This window comes from Schistocerca americana, chromosome 7, assembly GCF_021461395.2.
Source record: "Schistocerca americana isolate TAMUIC-IGC-003095 chromosome 7, iqSchAmer2.1, whole genome shotgun sequence".
In the NCBI taxonomy this organism is placed as follows: domain Eukaryota; kingdom Metazoa; phylum Arthropoda; class Insecta; order Orthoptera; family Acrididae; genus Schistocerca; species Schistocerca americana.
In genome coordinates this window covers 486,683,146-486,707,066 of record NC_060125.1, presented here as the reverse complement: position 1 = coordinate 486,707,066, position 23,921 = coordinate 486,683,146, and the positions used below count along the sequence as shown (strand labels likewise).

Sequence of the window (23,921 nt, the reverse complement as noted above, 5' to 3'; positions counted from 1 at the left end):
TTTGGGGTAGCTCAGGAATTGATTCCAAGTGTGACCCTCTTTACCATTGCAGTCAGTGGTGTCGTGGCTGCAGTGGGACCCACAGTATCGCTGTCACTGTATGTGCAGGACCTTTGTCTCTATTACATCTCTACATCATGTGCGCCCCACAGAGATCTAACTTCAGGGGGCTACACAGAGAATACATAACTGCACCCTGAATCATAGATTTCAGTGTTCTCTCACAAAGATTGTGACAACAGAATTTTTCAAGATTTGCTAGTGTCTGGCCCTCAGTGGTGGGATACCAGCTTCCACTAGGAGGCTGTCTACAGGGCTTGTATGGAAAGCTCCAGTTGCCAAATGGACACCACTATGATGGACAGTGTCTAACAAGCTCATTACTGATGGGTGCTGCTGAACCGTAGACTCAGGACTGTGCATCCATACCCAGAACTTTACCTCCTTAACCAGTTACTTGAACTCGTTGAACATTTCAAGTTTTTAGGCTTTTTGTTTGATAATAAGTTAACTTGATTACACCACCTCTAGGTAAATTTCAGGAGAAAACTTAATACCTTACATTTCTCAGCAGTGCCTCCTGGTGCGCAGGCTGCACAGTTCTTCTGTGATTGTACAAAGTTTTGATTTTATCGCATCTATGCTATGGGTGTGTTGGTTACGGTTCAGCAGCACCCATCAGTAATGAGCTTGTTAGACACTGTCCATCATAGTGGTGTCCATTTGACAACTGGAGCTTTCCATACAAGCCCTGTAGACAGCCTCCTAGTGGAAGTTGGTATCCCACCACTGAGGGCCAGACACTAGCAAATCTTGAAAAATTCTGTTGTCACAATCTTTCAGATGCCCGGCAGTTAGTGTTAGTTCACCTTTTCCCAACCTATAGTTCAGATTGTTTATGAATCACCCTAAAATGGGTAGACCAGCTGAGATACAATTGGAAGCCCTGTGCACAGACCTCAGGCTTCCTCTCTTGTCTGTGTACGCAGTGCGCCCCCCCCCCCCCTCCTCCCCCTCCCTCCCTCCTATGGTGTGTACCCAGTCTTATGGTTTTGACGGACCTGTTTTGTTGCCCTAAGAAAATGCTAATCCTACCATTCTCACATGCCCGTTCTGCTCAGTTCTTCACAACCACCCAAACTCAACATGTATCTACACCTACGGATCAAAAGTCAATGGCAGGGTTGATTGTGCTTTTGGACATGCAAGGGGGCATGATAAATATTCTCAGCCGAGTGTGTGCAGTGTATGCACTAGACTGATGACCTCAGCAGTTAAGTCCCATGGTGCTCGGAGCCAGTTGAACCAGCCAGTTGTATGCACTACAGAGTTGGCCATCATATCATGTGTTCGGAAGTACGTCAAAATTATTGCTGCAGAGAACACCCTTGTTTATAGTGGCTCCATGAGGTGCTTACAAGGCATATCTCAGTGCTACCCCAGAAACTCTTTGGTCGCTGGCTTTTGAGACCTATTAGTTGATCTACACAGCTCTGGAATTACAGTAACATTCGTCTGAACACCAAGCCACATGAGTGTTCTGTGAAATGAGCCCCCTGAAAACAAAATTAGCTGAAAAAGTAACCACAAGAGACAAACTTGAACGTGGGCTACCTGGCGTAGACCTAAGACTGCAACTGCGACATCAACTTTTGAAAACCTGAGATCTGGAATGACAGGCTACTGTGACCCTCAACAAGTTGAGAGCAATCTAGAGGACTACCAAGGCATGGCATACTTCTCTCCAGGCATCTCGGAAAGATACTGTCATGTTGTGCTGACTGCATATTGGCCACAACAGGCATACTCAATAGCTCCTTTTGTGTTCAGGGAACTCGTCTCAGTGCAGCAGTGGTAGTCATCTCACGATAACCCATATTCCTGCAGTCTGTGACCTGGTTGCGCATCTCACTGAGGTGTGTATGCCATGAGTGATCTCCAGCTAATTTCTACCTCCGCACTGTTATACATTTTTTAAAATTTTTTTGTGTATGTATTTTATTTATCTAACAGTTAAAGTTTCTTGACCTAGTGTGTACGGTCTTAATTTTATCATTCCATTTTAGTTGTACTGTCTGTGATGACCCTTTTTGGAGAATACCTCAGTTTCCAGCTACACTTTTTAGTTGCCTGGGTTTTATTTCACTTTTAACCATCTTCCACAAACCCTGAAACAGTTATTTCTCCTTTCCATCATCATCTTTTTCTTCTTCTTTCCATGACAACAGGCACAGTTCAGAATCAAAACCCTATCCATAATTTTATTAATTGCAGATTCTGTCTCTATTAAATGTCAGCAGGACAGCCAGGCTAGTCAAAGACAGTTTAGCTCACCCAAAAGTGGAAAGTTGAATCCTTCACTTGCCACACAGATTTTTAATATGGGCAGCACTCAAGAACTCGCTGAACTGGAATGAATGAGACGTGTAATTGTCTGATGTTCACATGAAAACACAACTTTATACAATGCGAATCAAGTATGACCATAGTCCCTCATGATAAGTTAAAAGCTCCTTTGCATATAAACATCTGAGGCTAGTACTCAGGGTTGCAACTACCGTCACAAGTGAATACATCACAAGGCTGTAACAGACTGATACTCACTTCCTGACTTACTGCTACACACTGATACTGAATGCTCAAATGGGGTTCCCTGTACACTCTCGGTGCAGTCAGCAAATTGGCCACTACTTCTTGCCCAACAGTGCACCTGACTATCTGCTTGAAAAGCGCCTTTCTTTCAGCATTAAGTTTCTGATAATGCTACCAGTTGGGATTATTTCTGCTGCCTAATTTTTTTCTACAATAGATAAATTTTTGAAGAAATAATAAGCTTTGTTCCTGTATTATAATAAATGTGGCTTTTATGATTTAAAAAAAAAAAAAAATAGAAATTGGAGTAGTCTTTGTTCCCCAGACTGGAGTAGTTTTTGTTCCTCAGACTGCATTTCCTGTTGTCACTGTACCATTTAATGATATGTTAATTGCCTTGGAATTCGGGACGTGTATCATTTTATAGCCAGAATATGGTGCTGAAATATCTAGATCCTCACTTATACATGAAGAGCCGATAATCTGTTCAGATTCACTGTTTATTTATTTATTTATTTATTGTATGGCATTCTCAGTTAAAAAATTTCTCTTTTTCAGAAATGCTTTTCTTGTTATTGATGGTCTGTATTTTATAGTCTCTCTGATGTGGCCATTGTCAGCTATTTTGCTGCCCATATAGTGCAACTCATCTATTACGTATAGTGGCTCATTTTGTAATCTCGTTCCCTGAGGAATAGCCAATTAGACTACATACCATTACTGTTGTTTTAATTTTGTTGGTGTTCATCTTTATAATCACTTTTCAAAATGCTATCCTGAACATTAAAGTGCTCTTTCAGGTCCTTTGTTATCCCTGACAGAATAAAAATATGTTTGGCAAACTTCAGAGTTTTTCTTCACCCTTAACCTTACGTCTCTTTCCAAATTTCTTCTTGCTTTTCTTTAGTACGTGGTCAGGCACAGATTCAGTGACACTGGGATTAGGCTATGGCCTAATGGATTAAGATATCTTGACAATCTCCTAACAAATGGTCAAGGAAATGAGGATTATACGCAAATGTTATATGATATACTTTCTGACATGTTCCGTGTCCTCGAGAACCATCTGATTTTTGGGTCTATGGAACAAAAATCTAATCTAATCTAATATAATCATAGAGTGACCAGACCAAGTTCAGTCATGATTCTTATCTTCTGACAAATGGACACATGGTGATGTGATTGTGGTGTTCTTCCTTCTGTACTCAGTATACTTACAATATGTCACCTTGGCTAAGCTGATGAAGAACCTTATTTTGATCTTTTTGCTACCCCTCATACACTCAAATGATAAAACAGCTGCAGCATTGACCTTGAAATCTATGAGAGAAATCTGATTTTACCAAAAGATTTAGTGACCCTGCTAGTCTAGCCCACGGCCTCCAGTTTTCATCCGCAAAGTCGTGTGTCTTGCACTTCTGTCGGCGTCGTACCATTCATCCAGGCCCAGAACTTTACCTTCATGACGATCCACTCACTGTAGTGGAGACATATCAATTCTTAGCAATGGTTTTCGACGCTCTATTGACTTGGCTTCCTCATCTTCGTCACATTAAGCAGAAGTGCTGGCAGTGCCTCAATGCCCTCCATTGCCTGAGCAATACCAATTGGGGTGTAGATCGCTCTACACTGCTGCGGCTCTACAGCGCCCTTGTCCAATCCTGAATTAACGATGGGAGTGAGGTTTATGGTTTGGCAGCGCCCTCAGTATTGCATTTACTCGACCCTGTGCACCACTGCGAGGTTTGACTAGCGACAGAAGCTTTTAGGACAAGTCCGGTGACCAGCCTACTGGTGGAGGTTGGGGTTCCTCCGTTGCAGATCAGACGTGCACAACTGCTTGCCAGTTACGCTGCACACATTTGTAGTTCTCCTGAGCATCCGAATTACCATCTCCTTTTCCTGCCCGTGGCAGTCCATCTCCTGCATTGGTGGCCTGTGTCGGGGCTAACGATTGCAGTTTGCATGCGGTCCCTTCTCTCCTTCCCTTTATCACTTTTACTTGTGATCCGTTCACGTACGCCTCCATGGTGTACACCTTGGCCGCAGCTTCGTCTGGACCTGACACATGGCCCTAAGGACTCCATCAACCCTGCGGCTCTCCACTGTCACTTCCTCTCAACATGCCTCCTTCCAGTGTACCGACTTCCACCTTTCTAATGGTTCCATAAAAACCCTGTCCATATCACCCTTGCCAACTATCAACAGTATCTCCACTTTAATATTTCTTTGGCTCCCCCAAATGCACAGCTAATGGTAAATGTTATTTATTTGCATCATGTCATGTACATGTTGAGTAAATCAGAGTCTGTATCGTAAGTAGTTTGTGAGGACCAGTTTGTCTGATAATGCACATTTTTACAGCTATATCTGTACTCCAGAAGCTTTGTTCACTGCCCTAGAAATAATACCACCGGTCACAATGACGTCAAATTGCAAAGGAATATTATTGAAGAAGGGGGAAAACGAATGGCAGAAGTATAATAAATATTTTCAAAATGTACCACACTGTAAGCAGCATAATTTAATAGTGGTCGACTAAAAATGACAAATGAATCATACAACAGTGCCTAAGGTGTACAGTTGACGTTAAACAAACTGTGCTACTCAGTGTTCATGGGTGTACTGGTGTGATACTGTTAGTTACGTATGACCATTCACCATGGCAAGGTCATATCACATCGGATGGGAAAATCAGTTTTTAATTGTCCTGAGGCCAAAAACTGCATAAAAAGCATCAATCACATCGGTTTTTAGTTGTCCTGAGGCCAAAAACCTCATAAAATGTATCAATCAAAATCAAATCGGATTATTAATTTCCATGTGACTGGCGCAAAACATCTACATCTACATCCATACTGCGCAAGCCACCTGATGGTGTGTGGCGGAGGGTTCCTTGAGTACCTCTTATCGGTTCTCCCTTCTATTCCAGTCTAGTACTGTTCGTGGAAAGAAATTGTCGGTATGCCTCTGTGTGGGCAGAGTCTTCCACTGGAGTTTATCTATCATCTCCGTAACACTTTCGCGATTACTAAATGATCCTGTAACGAAGCGCGCTGCTCTCCGTTGAATCTTCTCTATCTCTTCTATCAACCCTGTCTGGTACGGATCCCACACTGCTGAGCAGTATTCAAGCAGTGGGCGAACAAGCGTGCTGTAACCTACTTCCTTTGTTTTCGGACTGCATTTCCTTAGGATTCTTCCAGTTAATCTCTGTCTGGCATCTGCTTTACCGACGATCAACTTTATATGATCATTCCATTTTAAATCACTCCTAATGCGTACTCCCAGATAATTTATGGAATTAACTGCTTCCAGTTGCTGACCTGCTATTGTAGCTAAATGATAAGGGATCTTTCTTTCTGTGTATTCGCAGCACATTACACATGTCTACATTGAGATTCAATTGCCATTCCCTGCACCATGCGTCAATTCGCTGCAGATCCTCCTGCATTTCAGTACAATTTTCCTTTGTTACGACCTCTCGATATACCACAGCGTCATTCGCAAAAAGCCTCAGTGAACTTCCGATGTCATCCAAAAGGTCATTTATGTATATTGTGAATATCAACGGTCCTACGACACTCCCCTGCGGCACACTTGAAATCCCTCTTACTTTGGAAGACTTCTCTCCATTGAGAACAACATGCTGTGTTCTGTTATCTAGGAACTCTTCAATCCAATCACACAATTGATCTGATAGTCCATATGCTCTTACTTTGTTCATTAAACGACTGTGGGGAACTGTATCGAACGCCTTGCGGAAGTCAAGAAACACTGCCTCTACCTGGGAACCCGTATCTATGGCCCTCTGAGTCTCATGGACGAATAGCGCGAGCTGGGTTTCACACAATCGTCTTTTTCGAAACCCATGCTGATTCCTACAGAGTAGATTTCTAGTCTGCAGAAAAGTCATTATACTCGAACAAAATAAGTGTTCAAAATTCTACAACATGTTCAATATGCTGTCCACCATTTTCTGGAACAAGCTGAAATCAAGAAACAGCATGTTCCACAACTGATCAAAGTGTTTCCGGGGTCATGTTCAGAATGTGTTGTGCAATGCGTGCCTTCAATGCGGCTGAGCCCCGGTCTCTGGGCTCACTGTCGCGCATGATACATTAGTGGACCCCGTCGCAATTTCTAACTCATTGGGTCAACACTTTGCTGAGATTTTGAGCTCTTCAAATTACCCGCCAGCGTTTCTCCCGCAGAAACGTGCAGCGGAAGTGCGACCTCTTGCTTTCTCCTCTCAAAATCGCGAAAGCTACAATACTGTTTTCTCCGTGCGGGAACTCCAACATGCACTCTCTTCTTCTCGCTCCTCCACCCCAGGACCGGATGGAATCCACGTCCAAATGTTGCTGCATTTACCACCCCATAGTCTGCGTTACCTCCTTCGCCTTTATAATCGAATTTGGACCGACAGTACTTTTCCCAGACGATGGCGGGAAGCTATCGTCGTTCCTGTTCCGAAACCTGGAAAGGACAAACATCTCCCCTCTAGCTATCGCCCCATTTCTCTCACGAGTAGTGTATGTAAGGTTTTGGAACATATGGTGAACTGCCGTTTAGCTTGGTGGCTGGAGTGCCGAAGTCTTTTAACACCTGCCCAATGCGGATTCCGAAAGCATCATTCTGCAGTTGACATCTTGTTGCTCTCTCCACTTATATCATGAACAATTTTCTCCGGAAACGCCAAACAGTAGCAATATTTTTTGATCTGGAGAGAGCATACGATACCTGTTGGAGGACAGGCATCCTCCGCACACTGTTCTCTTGGGGCTTTCGAGGTCAGCTGCCCATTTTTCTTCGCGAATTTATGGCAGAGCGCACATTTAGAGTGCGGGTGAACACTACTCTCTCCCGTACTTTCTCCCAAGAAAACGGAGTACCCCAGGGTTCCGTGCTGAGTGTTGTACTGTTTGCCATTGCCATAAATCCAATTATGGATTGTCTCCTTCCTGATGTCTCGGGCTCCCTCTTTGTGGACGATTTTGCGATCTACTACAGCTCTCAACGGACCAGCCTTCTTGAACGACGTCTTCAAGGATGTCTCGATCGCCTCCACTCTTGGAGCATCAAAACCGGCTTCCGTTTTTCTCCCAGTAAGACTGTTTGTGTTAATTTTTGGCAACGTAAGGAGTTTCTTCCACCCTCCTTACATCTAGGACCTGTCAACCTTCCATTTTCGGACGTCGCTAAATTCTTGGGTCTTATGTTTGACAGAAAACTGTGCTGGTCCTCCCACGTTTCCTATCTTTCGGCTCGCTGTCTGTGATCCCTCAACACCCTCCGTGTCCTGAATGGTACCTCCTGGGGAGTGGACCGAGTGGTCCTTCTCCGCCTATCGCGCCTTAGTGCGCTCGAAATTGGACTATGGAAGCATAGTTTACTCCTCTGCTCGGCCGTCTATTCTTCGTCGTCTCGACTCTATCCACCACCGTGGATTACGTTTAGTGTCTGGAGCTTTTTACACCAGCCCTGTGGAAAGCCTTTATGCTGAGACTGCTGAACCTCCGCTGTCCAATCGGCGAGCAGTCCTTCTGAGTCGTTATGCTAGCCATCTGTCTTCCATGCCTGCTAATCCAGCCCATGACATTTTTTTCGACACCTCCTTTGATGTAGGGTATGCAGGCCGCCCCTCCTCCCTACTACCACCGCGAGTCCGCTTCCGTCAACTGCTCCATTCTCTTTCCTTCCGCTTTCCTAAAACCTTCTTGACAACTTGGGGTACAGCACCACCTTGGCTCCGTCCCCGGATCTGCCTGCTCCGTGACCTTTGTCAGTTTCCCAAGGATGGTACTCCTTCACTTGTTTATCGTCGGGCATTTTCTGCTCTATGTGCACAAATGACGGAAGCCACATTTATTTACACTGATGGCTCAAAAACATCGTTTGGCGTAGGGAGTGCCTATATTGTCGGTGACACCCCAAATCAATTTCGGCTTCCCGACCAGTGTTCGGTTTATACTGGGGAGCTTTACGCTGTTCTCCAGGCTGTCCACTACATCCGCCGCCTTCAGCGGATACAGTATGTTATCTGCTCCGATTCTCTCAGCTCTCTCCTCAGTCTCCAAGCCCTTTACCCTCTCCACCCTCTGGTCCACCGGATTCAGGACCATCTGCGCTTGCTCCACCTGGGGGGCGTCTTGGTGGTGTTCCTCTGGCTCCCAGGACACATTGGTATATGTGGAAATGAGACGGCCGATATAGTGGCCAAGGCTGCAGTCTCTCTTCCTCGGCCAGTTATTCAATCGATTCCCTTCGCCGATCTACGGAGTGTTTTATGTCGTCGTGTTGTTCTTTTATGGCACGCACATTGGTCGACACTTCCCCATAATAAATTGCGGGACATGAAAGCTCTTCCTTGTGCTTGGACCTCTTCCTCCCGAACACGTCGTCGGGAGGAGCTAATTTTAACTCGACTCCAGATAGGGCACTGTCTTTTTAGCCATCGACATCTTTTAAGCGGCGATCCTCCCCCACTCTGTCCCCACTGCTCTCAGCTGTGGACGGTAAGACACCTTTTAATTGAGTGCCCCTATTTTACTCCGTTATGCGCCCGTCTACAGCTGTCGCCTGATATATCGTCAATTTTAGCAGATGACACGCGCTCGGCCGATCGCGTTCTCGAGTTTATTAGTGCCAATGAAATGACGTCAGTCATTTGAAGCTTTTTTTGGGGACAACCAACCCCTTTCTGTAGTGGATTTTTAAGCCTTCCTTCTGCTTTTAGTTTCTCCAATGTTTTGAGCTTCGCACGGATCAAGATCAGGTGATCAGGACAGCCAGGCTGTAGGGAAATGGTGGCTGATAATTCTAGCATTTCCAAAATGGCGCTTCAGCAGCTGCTTAATTGGATTTACAATGTTCGGAGGTGTGCCATCTTGCATAAAAATGATCCCATCCACACTGTTGGAGAGCTGGTATGACGTAGTTGCACAAAAGACACTTGTAGCACTTACCAGTCGCAGTACAGGTAATAGGACCGGAAGCACATGCCTCTTTGAACAAATATGTCCCTATGGTAAATGCTGTAGTTTACCCGCACCACACAGTGACCTTTTCAGGATGAAGGGGTACTGGTTGATTTGCATGTGGATTTTCCGTTGCCCAATTCTATGTATTGACACATACCATCAGATGGAGGTGGGCTTTGTCTGCCCACAAAATCTTCCACAGCCAATCATCGTCTGCTTCCATATGAGCAAGAAATTCTAAAGCAAAGGTCTCTCTTGCTGGCAGTTCAACAGGAAGCAGCTCCTGCACATGGATAATTTGGAATGAGTGGCAAAGGAGGATATTTCGTAGGATTTTGTGCACCATGCTCAGGGGTATGTCCAGTGTTCGGGCAATTTGTGTACTACACGTTTGCATACCACCAGTCATCTCCTCCTGCATTGCTGTGGCTGCTGCTTTCACTGACGTAGAATCAGTTGGGTTTCCTCCCTCTACCAGGTTGCACACCATAAGAACCCGCGTTTTCGAATTTGCGAATAATTTTCTCCAGAGCCATGGCAGTCATTGGACCAACGACTTTTTTCAAACCCTTCAGTGTCCGGAACTTCCACAGAGTGATATGTACACAGTCATCATTTTTGGAATTCAGCTTTACAAGCTGAGCATGATTCCGCATTGAGACAGTTATGGCGAGCGTCGCAGACACGAAAGGAGGTAAAGTCGTGTACCCGGCATGTTTATACCAACTTCAGTGGGTCGTGCACATGACAGGTGTTTCCATTTTTCCTATTCTGACACATGCAGTGCCATCTATTGATCAATTTTCGAACTATTCTTTTTCATCTGTAATGCATTTTCCCCCTTCTCTGATAATATTCCATTGCAATTTGATGTTATTCTGACCAGTGGTGTTATTTCTACAGCGTTACAAAAGTTTAACTTTTTATTATAATAACCCTGTATTACCCTCATTCTATTCCATTCACCTGTGATACGTGGTAAGCGAGAATTGTTTCATATCCCTGAAAAGCTCTCCATAGCAAGTGTGTGGATGGTCAGATTCCTTCCTACCTGCCAAAATGTCTGTAATTAACAAATTCTGTGCCTTAGACACAACTTTTTACAGTTCTGAATTTATTAGAATGGGTGCTGAACCTACAAAGTTCACTGTTTAACCTTGTAGTTCTTTAGTGCTTCCAGTTCTGCCCAACACATACTCAACATAAAGATTTCTGCAGAATATGCAGGATGTCACTTTACAAACGAGTAAGAAAAGTGAAATTTGTCAGAAATTTTTATTTTTTAAGGTATATTGCTAAAGAACAGACATATTGCTTAATAATCACAATGTTTGAAATGAAATGAGAATTCAGTTATTTACTTGCAAATTATTGCATTATTTCCAGATGGGCAAGAGTGCCACTTGGATAATAACACAATAATAAACTTGACTTGTCTTCCTTGCTTCAAGTTTTTGCAGTAGGGCCTAATAGTTTTTTCACATCTTCCCCTTCTCCTAATACCATTAACACATCTTTTAAGAAACCCAGACTTGTTGTTACTCAGTAGCCAAATGTACTCTGTCACTATATAGTCTCCTCTGGATTTACTTTTTGCAAATCTGGGAGGGGGGGGGGGGGGGGGGGGGGGAGAGAGAGAGAGAGAGAGAGAGAGAGAGAGAGAGAGAGAGAGAGAGTGAGTTTACAAAGACTCAATTTTTTCAATAATCGTTTCATCTGCTGTATGTTATGCCCTCTTTTTTTATCACATATTCAGCCAGCATGTATCTTGTCTTTTTCACAGTACTGAAACTGGTTTCTTTATTGCTCTCCCATCACTGCTAACTTACCAGTCAGTGAACCTTTTGGGTGCAATGCATGCAAGTTCCAGTTTTCACTTTACTCTGTGTACGGCATTGATTTAGTGTAAAATTACATAGGCCTGTGCAAAATGTTTGGGACATACGATAATATTGATCTTATCCAATGGCTAGGTACTTAGAGTGCATGGCATGTGCCATTTCAGTAATAATGTGAAAAATTCAGTTATCACAGATGAGTACACAGTCAATAAAATAATCCCAAACAGTACATTCATTCTGAGCAGATGGTTTTAGTGAATAGATGTGTTCTTTTGGTTGATTTTTTTTGGTCAGAAGTTGTAGAATGTTTCATTCAAATGCCTTATTGTGTTTTAAAATATTGTTTTCATGTTGTAGGTGGAAACATCACTGTAGATAACCACAGAAATATGAGCTGGCTTCGCAGTAGCCCTCTGCGGGCTAGCTTTAGCAAGCGGAGACAGTCCAATTCTCCTCCTAAGGACTGTGATCCTGTTGCATGCTATGATACTTTCTGTAAGCATTGGCAGCAGGTTGCTGATATCATTGAACGTACACAGGTGAGTGTACACTCCCTTCTTTTTTAACAAATTTTCTTGGTATATCCAACTTCTTTCACTTAGCTGGAACCAGAATCTCCCACCACCCATTTCTGTATTGCAGATTATTTTACAAGTAGCTGTCAAGAGGACTGAAGGTACTAGATATTGTTGTGACTTCATAAATGAAAAACACAGATTGTGTTTTTTCTACAGAAAGATTGTTTAAATGCAACAATGCGGGCATGATCACATGTGTAGGGTTGCATGGGCATTTGATTGTAGCAGACCATTTCATGACTAGCAGTTTTACTACAAACATAAATATCTTGTCAGCTAAAAGACTGTTGACTGATGCAAAAAACGTTTTCATTTTCGTTAGTAGTAGGCCTGTTACAAACTTCAGACTTCTGTGGAACAGTATGTGTTGTATGTTAATAGATATTTAATAAATAAAATGTGTGCTTTGCTTACTACATTATGTTTGTTCCATTTGTGACCATGAAATTAAATGTGTATTAGAACATTTCAGAGTTGAATGAATAAAACTGTGGGCACAAATAGGTATGTTTTCAACATTCAGTGAGCAGATCAGCTGCAGTCACTGGGAAGCTAAGTGGCACTGTATAGGTTTATAACACCTTGATTATATGTTCAACCCCTTTGCCATTCAGTTAAATATTTGAGAACATAAAAGGATTACTATGAGCAAAATAAACCAATTAGTCGCACACATAACCAAAGCAGAATATGCAGGAGTAAATCATCACGATACATCTTGCTTGCCAAGACTTCCATAACATAAAATGCCTTGTTAGCATGCTTTTGGTAGAAAAAGCAGTCACTTCTTACATATAGGTGACACATTTTATACACAACCACTGAGGTACTTTGGGTGTTGTAAGGGATCTTCCCAGAAAGGATCAACCTGTACAGTAACAAAAACCAACACTGCCCACAGAACAAGGAACACAATGGCTAAGGCACTGGATTCTCATTCAGATGGAGCGATGTACAAGTTTGTTTGGCTGTCCTTACTGAGGTGTCCTGTGGTTTTGCAAAATTAAGGGAAATGCCAGAGTGGCTATCTTGTGAACAACATGGCCAATTACCTTGCCCGTTCTATTCTGATCCAGCTTGTTTTTCCTCCTCCTCATCATCATCATTTAAGACTGATTATGCCTTTCAGCGTTCAGTCTGGAGCATAGCCCCCTTATAAAATTCCTCCATGATCCCCTATTCAGTGCTAACATTGGTGCCTCTTCTGATGTTAAACGTATTACTTCAAAATCATTCTTAACTGAATCCAGGTACTTTCTACTTGGTCTGCCCCGACTCCTCCTACCCTCTACTGCTGAACCCATGAGTCTCTTGGGTAACCTTGCTTCTCCCATGTGTGTAACATGACCCCACCATCTAAGCCTGTTCGCCCTAACTGCTACATCTATAAAGTTCATTCCCAGTTTTTCTTTGATTTCCTCATTGTGGACACCCTTCTGCCATTGTTCCCATCTACTAGTACCTGTAATCATCCTAGCTACTTTCAAATCCGTAACCTCAACCTTGTTGATAAGGTAACTTGAATCCACCCAGCTTTCGCTCCCATACAACAAAGTTGGTCGAAAGATTGAACGGTGCACAGATAACTTAGTCTTGGTACCGACTTCCTTCTTGCAGAAGAGAGTAGATCGTAGCTGAGCGCTCACTGCATTAGCTTTGCTACACCTCGCTTCCAGTTCTTTCACTATGTTGCCATCCTGTGAGGATATGCATCCTAAGTACTTGAAACCGTCCACCTGTTCTAACTTTGTTCCTCCTATTTGGCACTCAATCCGTTTATATTTCTTTCCCACTGACATTACTTTCGTTTTGGAGATGCTAATCTTCATACCATAGTCCTTACATTTTTGATCTAGCTCTGAAGTATTACTTTGCAAACTTTCAATCGAATCTGCCATTACAACTAAGTCATCTGCATATGCAAGACTGCTTATTTTGTGTTCACATATCTTAATCTCACCCAGCCAGTGTATTGTTTTCAACATATGATCCATAAATAATATGAACAACAGTGGAGACAAGTTGCAGCCTTGTCTTACCCCTGAAACTACTCTGAACCATGAACTCAATTTACCGTCAACTCTAACTGCTGCCTGACTATCCATGTAAAGACCTTTAATTGCTTGCAAAAGTTTGCCTCCTATTCCATAATCTTGTAGAACAGACAATAACTTCCTCCTAGGAAACCGGTCATACGCCTTTTCTAGATCTATAAAGCATAGATACAATTCCCTGTTCCACTCATAACACTTCTCTATTATTTGCCGTAAGCTAAAGATCTGGTCCTGACAATCTCTAAGAGGCCTAAACCCACACTGATTTTCATCCAATTAGTCCTCATCCAATACTCGCACTTTCCCTTCAACAATACCTGAGAAGATTTTACCCACAACGCTGATTAAAGAGATACCTCTGTAGTTGTTACAATCTTTTCTGTTTCCATGTTTAAAGATTGGTGTGATTACTGCTTTTGTCCAGTCTGATGGAATCTGTCCCGACTCCCAGGCCATTTCAATTATCCTGTGTAGCCATTTAAGACCTGACATTCCACTGTATTTGATGAGTTCCGACTTAATTTCATCCACCCCAGCTGCTTTATTGCACTGCAATCTATTGACCATTTTCTCCACTTCCTCAAGTGTGACGCTATTTCCATCATCATTCCTATCCCATTCTACCTCGAAATCTGAAACATTACTGATCGTATTTTCACCTACATTGAGCAACTCTTCAAAATATTCCCTCCATCTGCCCAAGACATCCACAGGATTCACCAGCAGTTTTCCTGACCTGTCCAAAATATTTGTCATTTCCTTCTTACCTCCCTTTCGAAGACTGCTAATTAACACTCCAGAATGGTTTTCCAGCAGCTTGACCCATAGTCTCCAACCTGTTTCCAAAGTCTTCCCAAGATTTCTTCTTGGATGCTGCAATTATCTGTTTGGCTTTGTTTCTTTCTTCAACATAACTTTCTCTGTCTACCTGAGTTCTAGTATGTAGCCATTTTTGATACGCCTTCTTTTTCCTTTTACAGGCTGCCTTGACTGTGTCATTCCACCAAGCTGTTTGCTTCATCCTACTTTTACACACTACTGTTCCAAGACATTCTTTAGCCACTTCTAGTACTGTGTCCCTGTACCTTGTCCATTCCTTTTCCAATGACTGTAATTGACTACATTCAACTAACTGGTACCTTTCTGAGATCGCTGTTATCTACTTGTGCCCGATTTCCTTATCCTGAAGTTTCTCCACTCTTATCCTCCTACATATGGACCTGACCTCCTGCACTTTCGGCCTCACAATCCCAATTTCACTGCAGATTAAATAATGATCACTGTCATCAAAGAATCCCCTGAATACACGTGTGTCCCTCACAGCCTTCCTGAATTCCTGATCTGTTATTATATAGTCAATGACAGATCTGGTTCCCCTGCCTTCCCAAGTATACTGATGAATGTTCTTATGTTTAAAAAGGAGTTTGTGATTACTAAGCCCATACTGGCACAGAAATCCAAGAGTTGTTTACCGTTCCTGTTGGCCTCCATATCCTCTCCAAATTTACCCATAACCTTTTCATACCCTTCTGTTCGATTTCCAATCCTGGCGTTAAAATCACCCATGAGCAGAACACTGTCCTTGTCCTTTACTCTAACAACTACATCACTGAGTGCATCATAAAAACTATCCATCTTATCTTGATCTGTCCCTTCACAATGCGAATATACTGACACAATCCTAATTTTCTTGCTAGACACTGTCAAATCTATACACATCAGTCATTCGTTTACATACCTTATTGCAACTACGCTGGGTTCAATTTCCTTCCTGATGTAAAGCCCTACACCCCATTGTGGTATTCCTGCTTTGACTCCTGATAGGTAGACCTTGTATTCTCCCACTTCCTCTTCTTTCTCACCCCTTACTCGAATGTCACTAACAGCTAAAACGTCCAGCTCCATCTTACTTGCAGCCTCTGCCAGCTCTACCTTCTTCCCAGAATAGCGCCCATTGATATTAATAGCTCCCCATCTCATTACCATTTGTTTGCCAAGTCGTATCTTAGGAGTCCCTGGTTTGTCAGTTAGAGGTGGGACTCCGTCACCTCCAAAGGTCCGAGGCATTTTGCTCTGATTGTTGCCAGGTTGTAGCGTCGGGCAACGTATGAGTGGCCAAGTAAGGGTCCCGACAGTCGGGGTACCAGTTACTTTGGAATAAGGCTGGGCATCTCCGACATATTCTGAGTCGTGGTCACCTTTGTACTCATACGGCAAAGACCCCCCCTGTGGGTCCGGGGTAAGAATAGGCCTGTCGTAAGAGGCGACTAAAAGGAGTTTCAACCGTTTCGGCCTTCCATGTGATGGTCCCCCTTGGGGTTTGACCTCCATTTTTCAAAATTCTACAGAAGTACAAGCCTTTTGGGGAAGGGCGCCTTACATGGTGTACCACTGGTCCTCAGTGCACTAAGACCTTGGCACTCAGCATTGTTACGGCGTTGTAACCATACCCACTATTCCTCAACTTGGGCCTAAACGCCTGATGGGTTGTATAAGTTACGCCCATAGTGCGTCCCCATCTGCACCTATGATCATGATGGACTTTCCATGGCACCCGAAATCCAGCACGGTAGCCAGCCCGTTGTGGTGGGGTCGTCATGTACCCTCTAGGTAGTACCCCCTGACAACACATGGATCGTACTGACGATACCTGAGCTGCACCCTCCCCATGTCGGCCAAGGAGTAGATGCCCGTCTCCTTGGGGCATCAGGACTCCCGGCAATGGTCATCCTGCCAGGTGGCCCTTGCTGAGGCTGGGTGGCGCCCGTGGGGAGAGCCCCTGGTCGGAGTGGGTGGTATCGGGGCGGATGTTTCGCAGATGAAACGTCAACATGTATCAGGTCGCTCTGCGGCCGAGTCTTTTAAAAAGAAAGGTACTGTCTCCGGTTCTGGTTCTCCTGCCCTTTCCCCCTTGGCCACTCCCTGGGAGGAAGGACAGGCCCGCCGGCATGGGGCGAAGTACTTCCCCCGCTATTTGGTCTGTTCTCGAACCGATGGGGGGACGTTCGCCACCTCCAAGCCCATATTCTTTGTTCAGCACATCGAGGACATCTTCGGGGAAATCAAGGCTCTCAGTAAAATGCGTTCGGGGTACGTTCTTATAAAGACCACCTCCGCCACACAGTCGGCGGCGCTCCAGGCGTGCGACCGACTAGGGGACATCCCAGTGTCCATTGTCCCGCATCTGGCACTGAATAGGATGCAGGGGGTTATTTTTCATCGGGACCTCCTGCAGCAATCTGATGAGGAGCTCAGGGCCAACCTGGAGCGCCGAGGCGTGCATTTCGTCCGGCGAGTCGAGCGCGGCCCCAAAGACCGTTGCATCGACACCGGGGCCTTTATCCTGGCCTTCGAGGGGGACGTTCTCCCGGAGAAGGTAAAGTTGATGTGCTACCGGTGCGACGTGCGACCTTACGTCCCGCCTCCTATGCGCTGTTTTTGGTGTTTGCGCTTTGGGCACATGTCGTCACGGTGTGAGGCTGGGCCCCTTTGTGGCGATTGTGGACGTCCTCTTCGTGAGGAACATACATGCACCCTACCACCTCGGTGCGTTAATTGTCCTGGCATCCACTCGCCTAGATCCTTAGACTGCCCCGCGTATCAGAAGGAGAAGAAGATTGAAGAACTCAAAACTTTGGATCGTCTCTCTTATTCTGAGGCCAGGAAGAAGTATGACCGCCTCCATCCCGTGACGTTGACCACTTCGTTTGCCTCAGTTGTGTCCACTCCTTCCACAGTATCCTCACCCCTATCCTGTCCCCCCTCCACCTCCTCCCCCCATCCGGGGTCTATGCCTCTGCCTCCCAAATCCCTCCCTTCCAAATCCTCCTCCCCTGCGGCCCCCGCCCCTTCTGCCCCAGGGGCCACCCTTCCTCCTCCTCCGCCCCCGTCGCCTGAGAAGCGATCCTCTTCTCAGGCGTCCATTGGGGAAACGTTCCGGACCCCGGCTTCCGAGGTCCGGCGTTCCAAAACGGACTCCGCGCGTGAGGACCTTCTTCGGGTCCAGCCCACCATCCCTGTGCCTCCTCGGACTTCCAAGAAGGCCTCCAAGAAGAAGTCTCTATTCCCCTCTCCACCCCAGCGCGTTTCGTCTGACGCTCCATCCGTGAGTCGCTGCTCCCGGCCGTCCTCGGTTTCGCCGGGATGCTCTGCTGCCAGGCGCTCAGCTGGCCTCTCGTCGGCAAATGATGCTGCCCCTCCTACGCAACCCGGGACAGCGGCCGCAGTTGGCGACGACTCGATGGAACAGGATCCGCCTCCCGCCGGTTGTAGCGTTGTTCCCTCGAAACCTGGCCCTCCGCTGCCGTCGAGGTGACCAGCTCTTCCCCCGTCTCGTTCCCCCTCTTTTTTGACTAGCGATGGCCTTGTTACATTGGAACGTAAGAGGTATTCGATCCAATCGGGAGGAATTACAACTGCTCCTCCGCCTGCACTGTCCACTTGTCCTTGGTCTCCAGGAAACCAAGTTGCGCCCAACTGACCGTATTGCCTTTACCCACTATACCTCGGAGCGGTATGACCTCACCCCTGTGGACGGTATCCCAGCTCATGGTGGGGTCATGTTGCTCGTTCGGGACGATGTGTATCACCATCCCATCCCATTGACCACCCCACTCCAAGCAATAGCTGTCCGTATTACTCTTTCTGCTTTTACTTTTTCAGTTTGTACCATCTACACTCCATCGTCATCCGCAGTTAGTCGGGATGACATGATGCACCTGATTGTTCAGCTTCCTCCGCCTTTTTTATTGTTTGGCGACTTCAATGCCCATCATCCCCTTTGGGGCTCTCCTGCATCCTGTCAATGAGGCTCCCTCTTGGCGGATGTCTTCAACCATCTCAATCTTGTCTGCCTCAATACTGGCGCCCCGACTTTCCTCTCGGACTCCACTCATACCTACTCCCACTTGGACCTCTCGATCTGTTCTACCACTCTTGCCCGTCGGTTCGAGTGGTATGTCCTTTCTGACACCTATTCGAGCGACCACTTCCCCTGTGTCGTTCGTCTCCTGCACCACACCCCATCCCCACGTCCTTTGAGCTGGAACATACCGAAAGCTGACTGGGGACTTTACTCCTGCCTGGCGACCTTTCAGGACCACGATTTTCTCAGTTGTGACAGTCAAGTCGAATACCTCACGGCTGTTATCATCAATGCTGCCGAACGTTCCATTCCTCGTACTACCTCTTCTTCACGTCGCGTTTCCGTCCCATGGTGGAATGAGGCTTGTAGAGACGCTATCCGTGCTCGACGACTTGCTTTACGCACCTTTCGCCGCCATCCTACGTTGGCGAATTGTATTGGATACAAATGACTCTGAGCGCAATGCCGTAGAGTCATCAAAGACAGCAAAAAAGCTTGTTGGGCCTCTTTCACCAGCACCTTTAACAGTTTTACTCCCTCTTCCGTCGTTTGGGGTGGCCTGCGCCGGCTGTCGGGCATTAAGGCCCACTCCTCGGTACCTGGCCTGACCTCAGGTAATGAGGTCCTCGTTGATCCTGTGGCTGTCTCCAACGCCTTCGGCCGCTTTTTCGTGGAGGTTTCAAGCTCCGCCCATTACCACCCTGCCTTCCTTCCCAGGAAAGAGGCAGAAGAGGCTCGGCGACCTTCCTTCCACTTGCTGAATCTGGAAACTTATAATGCCCCCTTTACTATGCGGGAACTCGAACGTGTGGTTGCACTGTCCCGGTCCTCTGCTCCGGGGCCAGATGCCATTCACGTTCAGATGCTGGCACACCTTTCTCCGGCTGGCAAAAGCTTCCTTCTTCGTACCTACAATCGCGTCTGGACCGAAGGTCAGGTCCCCATGCGTTGGCGTGACGCCGTCGTTCCTATACCCAAACCCGGGAAGGATAGACACCTTCCTTCTAGTTACCGCCCCATTTCTCTTACAAGCTGTGTCTGTAAGGTGATGGAGCGCATGGTTAATGCTCGGTTAATCTGGATTCTCGAACCTCGACGGCTACTTACCAATGTCCAATGCGGCTTTCGTCGCCGCCACTCCGCTGTTGACCACCTTGTGACCTTGTCGACATTCATCATGAACAACTTTTTGCAAAGGCGCCAAACGGTAGCCGTGTTCTTCGATTTGGAGAAGGCTTATGATACCTGTTGGAGAGGAGGTATCCTCCGCACTATGCACAGGTGGGGCCTACGCGGTCGCCTGCCCCTTGTTATTGATTCCTTTTTAACAGATCGAAAGTTTAGGGTACATGTGGGTTCCGTATTGTCCGAAGTCTTCCTCCAGGAGAATGGAGTGCCTCAGGGCTCCGTCTTGAGCGTAGCTCTTTTTGCCATCGCGGTCAATCCAATTATGGATTGCATTTCACCTAATGTCTCAGGCTCTCTTTTTGTCAATGACTTCGCGCTCTACTGCAGTGCCCAGAGAACATGCCTCCTGGAGCGCTGCCTTCAGCGTTGTCTAGACAGCCTATACTCATGGAGCGTGGCAAATGGCTTCCGGTTCTCTGAAGAGAAGACGGTTTGTATCAACTTTTGGCGATATAAAGTGTTCCTTCCGCCATCCTTACATCTCGGTCCTGTTGTTCTCCCATTCGTGGAAACAACTAGGTTTCTAGGGCTCACATTGGACAGGAAACTTTGTTGGTCTCCGCTCATCTCTTATTTGGCGGCCCGTTGTACACGTTCCCTTAATGTCCTCCGAGTTCTTAGTGGTTCATCTTGGGGAGCAGGATCGCACTGTCCTGCTTCGCTTGTGTCGATCCATAGTCCGATCGAAGCTGGATTATGGGAGCTTCGTCTACTCGTCTGCTTGGCCATCCCTCTTACGCCATCTCAACTCCATCCACCATTGGGGGTTACGTCTTGCGACCGGAGCCTTCTACACTAGTCCCGTCGAGAGTCTTTATGCTGAAGCTGCCGAATTACCATTGACCTACCGACGCGACGTACTGCTGTGTCGGTATGCCTGCCGGCTGTTGTCAATGCCCGACCACCCTTCTTATCAGTCCTTCTTCGCCGATTCTCTCGACCGTCACTATGGGTTGTATGTGTCTGCCCTGCTGCCCCCTGGAGTCCGCTTCCGTCGCCTGCTTCGACAATTGGATTTTGCCCTCCCTACCACCTTCAGAGAGGGTGAGAGCCCGACACCACCTTGGCTCCAGGCTCCGGTTCATATTTATCTCGACCTCAGCTCACTTCCGAACGAGGGTACTCCGGCTGCAGTGTATTGCTCACAGTTTGTCGAACTTCGTGCTCGACTTGCCGGTCACACCTTTATTTACACCGATGGCTCCAAAACTGACAGTGGTGTCGGCTGTGCCTTTGTCATCGGGGCTGTCACCTTTAAATACTGGCTCCTTGACCAATGTTCCAGCTTTACGGCCGAGCTTTTTGCTCTCCATCAGGCCGTTCAGTATGCCCGCCGCCACCGCCATTCATCGTATGTACTCTGCTCTGATTCACTCAGTGCTCTTCAGAGCCTTGGAGCTCCCTATCCGGTCCATCCCCTGGTACAACGGATCCAGCAGTCCCTCCATTCTTTCGCTGATAATGGTTCTCCTGTCAGCTTTCTGTGGGTTCCCGGACATGTAGGAGTGCCTGGGAATGAGGCTGCTGATGCTGCAGCCAAGGCTGCAGTCCTCCTGCCTCGGCCAGCGTCCCATTGTGTCCCGTCATCTGACGTTCGTGGGGTTGTTTGTCAGAGGCTTCTGTCGTTGTGGTGGGATGCTTGGTCATCCCTCCAAGGAAACAAGCTCCGGGCAGTAAAACCGCTCCCAACTGATTGGACGACCTCCTCCCGACTGTCTCGGCGAGAAGAGGTCCTTCTGACCAGGTTGCGGATTGGGCATTGCCGGTTTAGCCACCGCTACCTGCTCTCCGGTGACCCAGCCCCGCAGTGCCCTTGTGGTCAAGCATTAACAGTGCGCCATGTTTTATTGTCGTGTCCCCGCTTTAGTCAATCTCGTGTTGTCCTGTCCCTGCCATCTACTTTACCGGATATTTTAGCTGATGACGCTCGAGCAGCTGCTCGTGTTCTGCGTTTTATAACTTTGACTGGCTTGTCCAAAGACATTTTTACTTATTTTATCTGCATCTTTGTACGGACTTTCTGGTGTCCCCCCCTCCCCTTGAGTTTTACTAGATTCCATGTGCTCTAGCACTTGTGACTGGGTGCTAATGACCTCCGTAGTTGAGCGCCCTTAAACCCCACAAAGACTACCAAATCCACCGGTTAGTCTCTCAACCGTTAGGGGTAAAACCCAATGGGACTCGGGGCAAGTAAGGCTAGCAACCTGCTTCCCTGGTACTATAAATATGATGCTGGCAACAATCAGAGCAAAATGCCTCGGACCTTTGGAGGTGACGGAGTCCCACCTCTAACTGACAAACCAGGGACTCCTAAGATACGACTTGGCAAACAAATGGTAATGAGATGGGGAGCTATTAATATCAATGGGGGCTACTCTGGGAAGAAGGTAGAGCTGGCAGAGGCTGCAAGTAAGATGGGGCTGGACGTTTTAGCTGTTAGTGACATTCGGGTAAGGGGTGAGAAAGAAGAGGAAGTGTGAGAATACAAGGTCTACCTATCAGGAGTCAAAGCAGGAATACCACAATGGGGTGTAGGGCTTTACATCAGGAAAGAAATGGAACCCAGCGTAGTTGCAATAAGGTATGTAAACGAATGACTGATGTGTATAGATTTGACAGTGTCTAGCAAGAAAATTAGGATTGTGTCAGTATATTCGCATTGTGAAGGGACAGATCAAGATAAGATGGATAGTTTTTATAATGCACTCAGTGATGTAGTTGTTAGAGTAAAGGACAAGGACAGTGTTCTGCTCATGGGTGATTTTAACGCCAGGATTGGAAATCGAACAGAAGGGTATGAAAAGGTTATGGGTAAATTTGGAGAGGATATGGAGGCCAACAGGAACGGTAAACAACTCTTGGATTTCTGTGCCAGTATGGGCTTAGTAATCACAAACTCCTTTTTTAAACATAAGAACATTCATCGGTATACTTGGGAAGGCAGGGGAACCAGATCTGTCATTGACTATATAATAACGGATCAGGAATTCAGGAAGGCTGTGAGGGACACACGTGTATTCAGGGGATTCTTTGATGACAGTGATCATTATTTAATCTGCAGTGAAATTGGGATTGTGAGGCCGAAAGTGCAGGAGGTCAGGTCCATATGTAGGAGGATAAGAGTGGAGAAACTTCAGGATAAGGAAATCGGGCACAAGTAGATAACAGCGATCTCAGAAAGGTACCAGTTAGTTGAATGTAGTCAATTACAGTCATTGGAAAAGGAATGGACAAGGTACAGGGACACAGTACTAGAAGTGGCTAAAGAATGTCTTGGAACAGTAGTGTGTAAAAGTAGGATGAAGCAAACAGCTTGGTGGAATGACACAGTCAAGGCAGCCTGTAAAAGGAAAAAGAAGGCGTATCAAAAATGGCTACATACTAGAACTCAGGTAGACAGAGAAAGTTATGTTGAAGAAAGAAACAAAGCCAAACAGTAATTGCAGCATCCAAGAAGAAATCGTGGGAAGACTTTCGAAACAGGTTGGAGACTATGGGTCAAGCTGCTGGAAAACCATTCTGGAGTGTAATTAGCAGTCTTCGAAAGGGAGGTAAGAAGGAAATGACAAGTATTTTGGACAGGTCAGTAAACTGCTGGTGAATCCTGTGGATGCCTTGGGCAGATGGAGGGGATATTTTGAATAGTTGCTCAATGTAGGTGAAAATACTGATGTGTTGGTAAATGTGCCAACACCTTGTAGATAGAGGCGGCCTTTATGCACGCTATCTAACGCAGACGGGCGTGACTTCTGGAACAGGATAAGTAGTGAAAGCTAATAAGAAAAGTATGCAGCTCCTCGAATACTTAACTTTTATTTATC

At 46.1% G+C, this 23,921-nt stretch overlaps 1 protein-coding gene across 2 annotated transcripts in view; it reads left to right on the top strand.

Moving 5' to 3' along the window:
- The window catches only part of LOC124623162 (FHIP family protein AGAP011705-like), a 238,587-nt gene that overhangs the window by 6,452 nt on the left and 208,214 nt on the right, over positions 1–23,921 (top strand). For both annotated transcript variants that reach the window (XM_047148962.1, XM_047148961.1), the window contains exon 2: positions 11,774–11,955. In XM_047148962.1, the coding sequence (XP_047004918.1) occupies positions 11,806–11,955 (150 nt within the window). In that variant the 5' untranslated portion in view covers positions 11,774–11,805. The remainder of the gene's footprint in view (positions 1–11,773; positions 11,956–23,921) is intronic.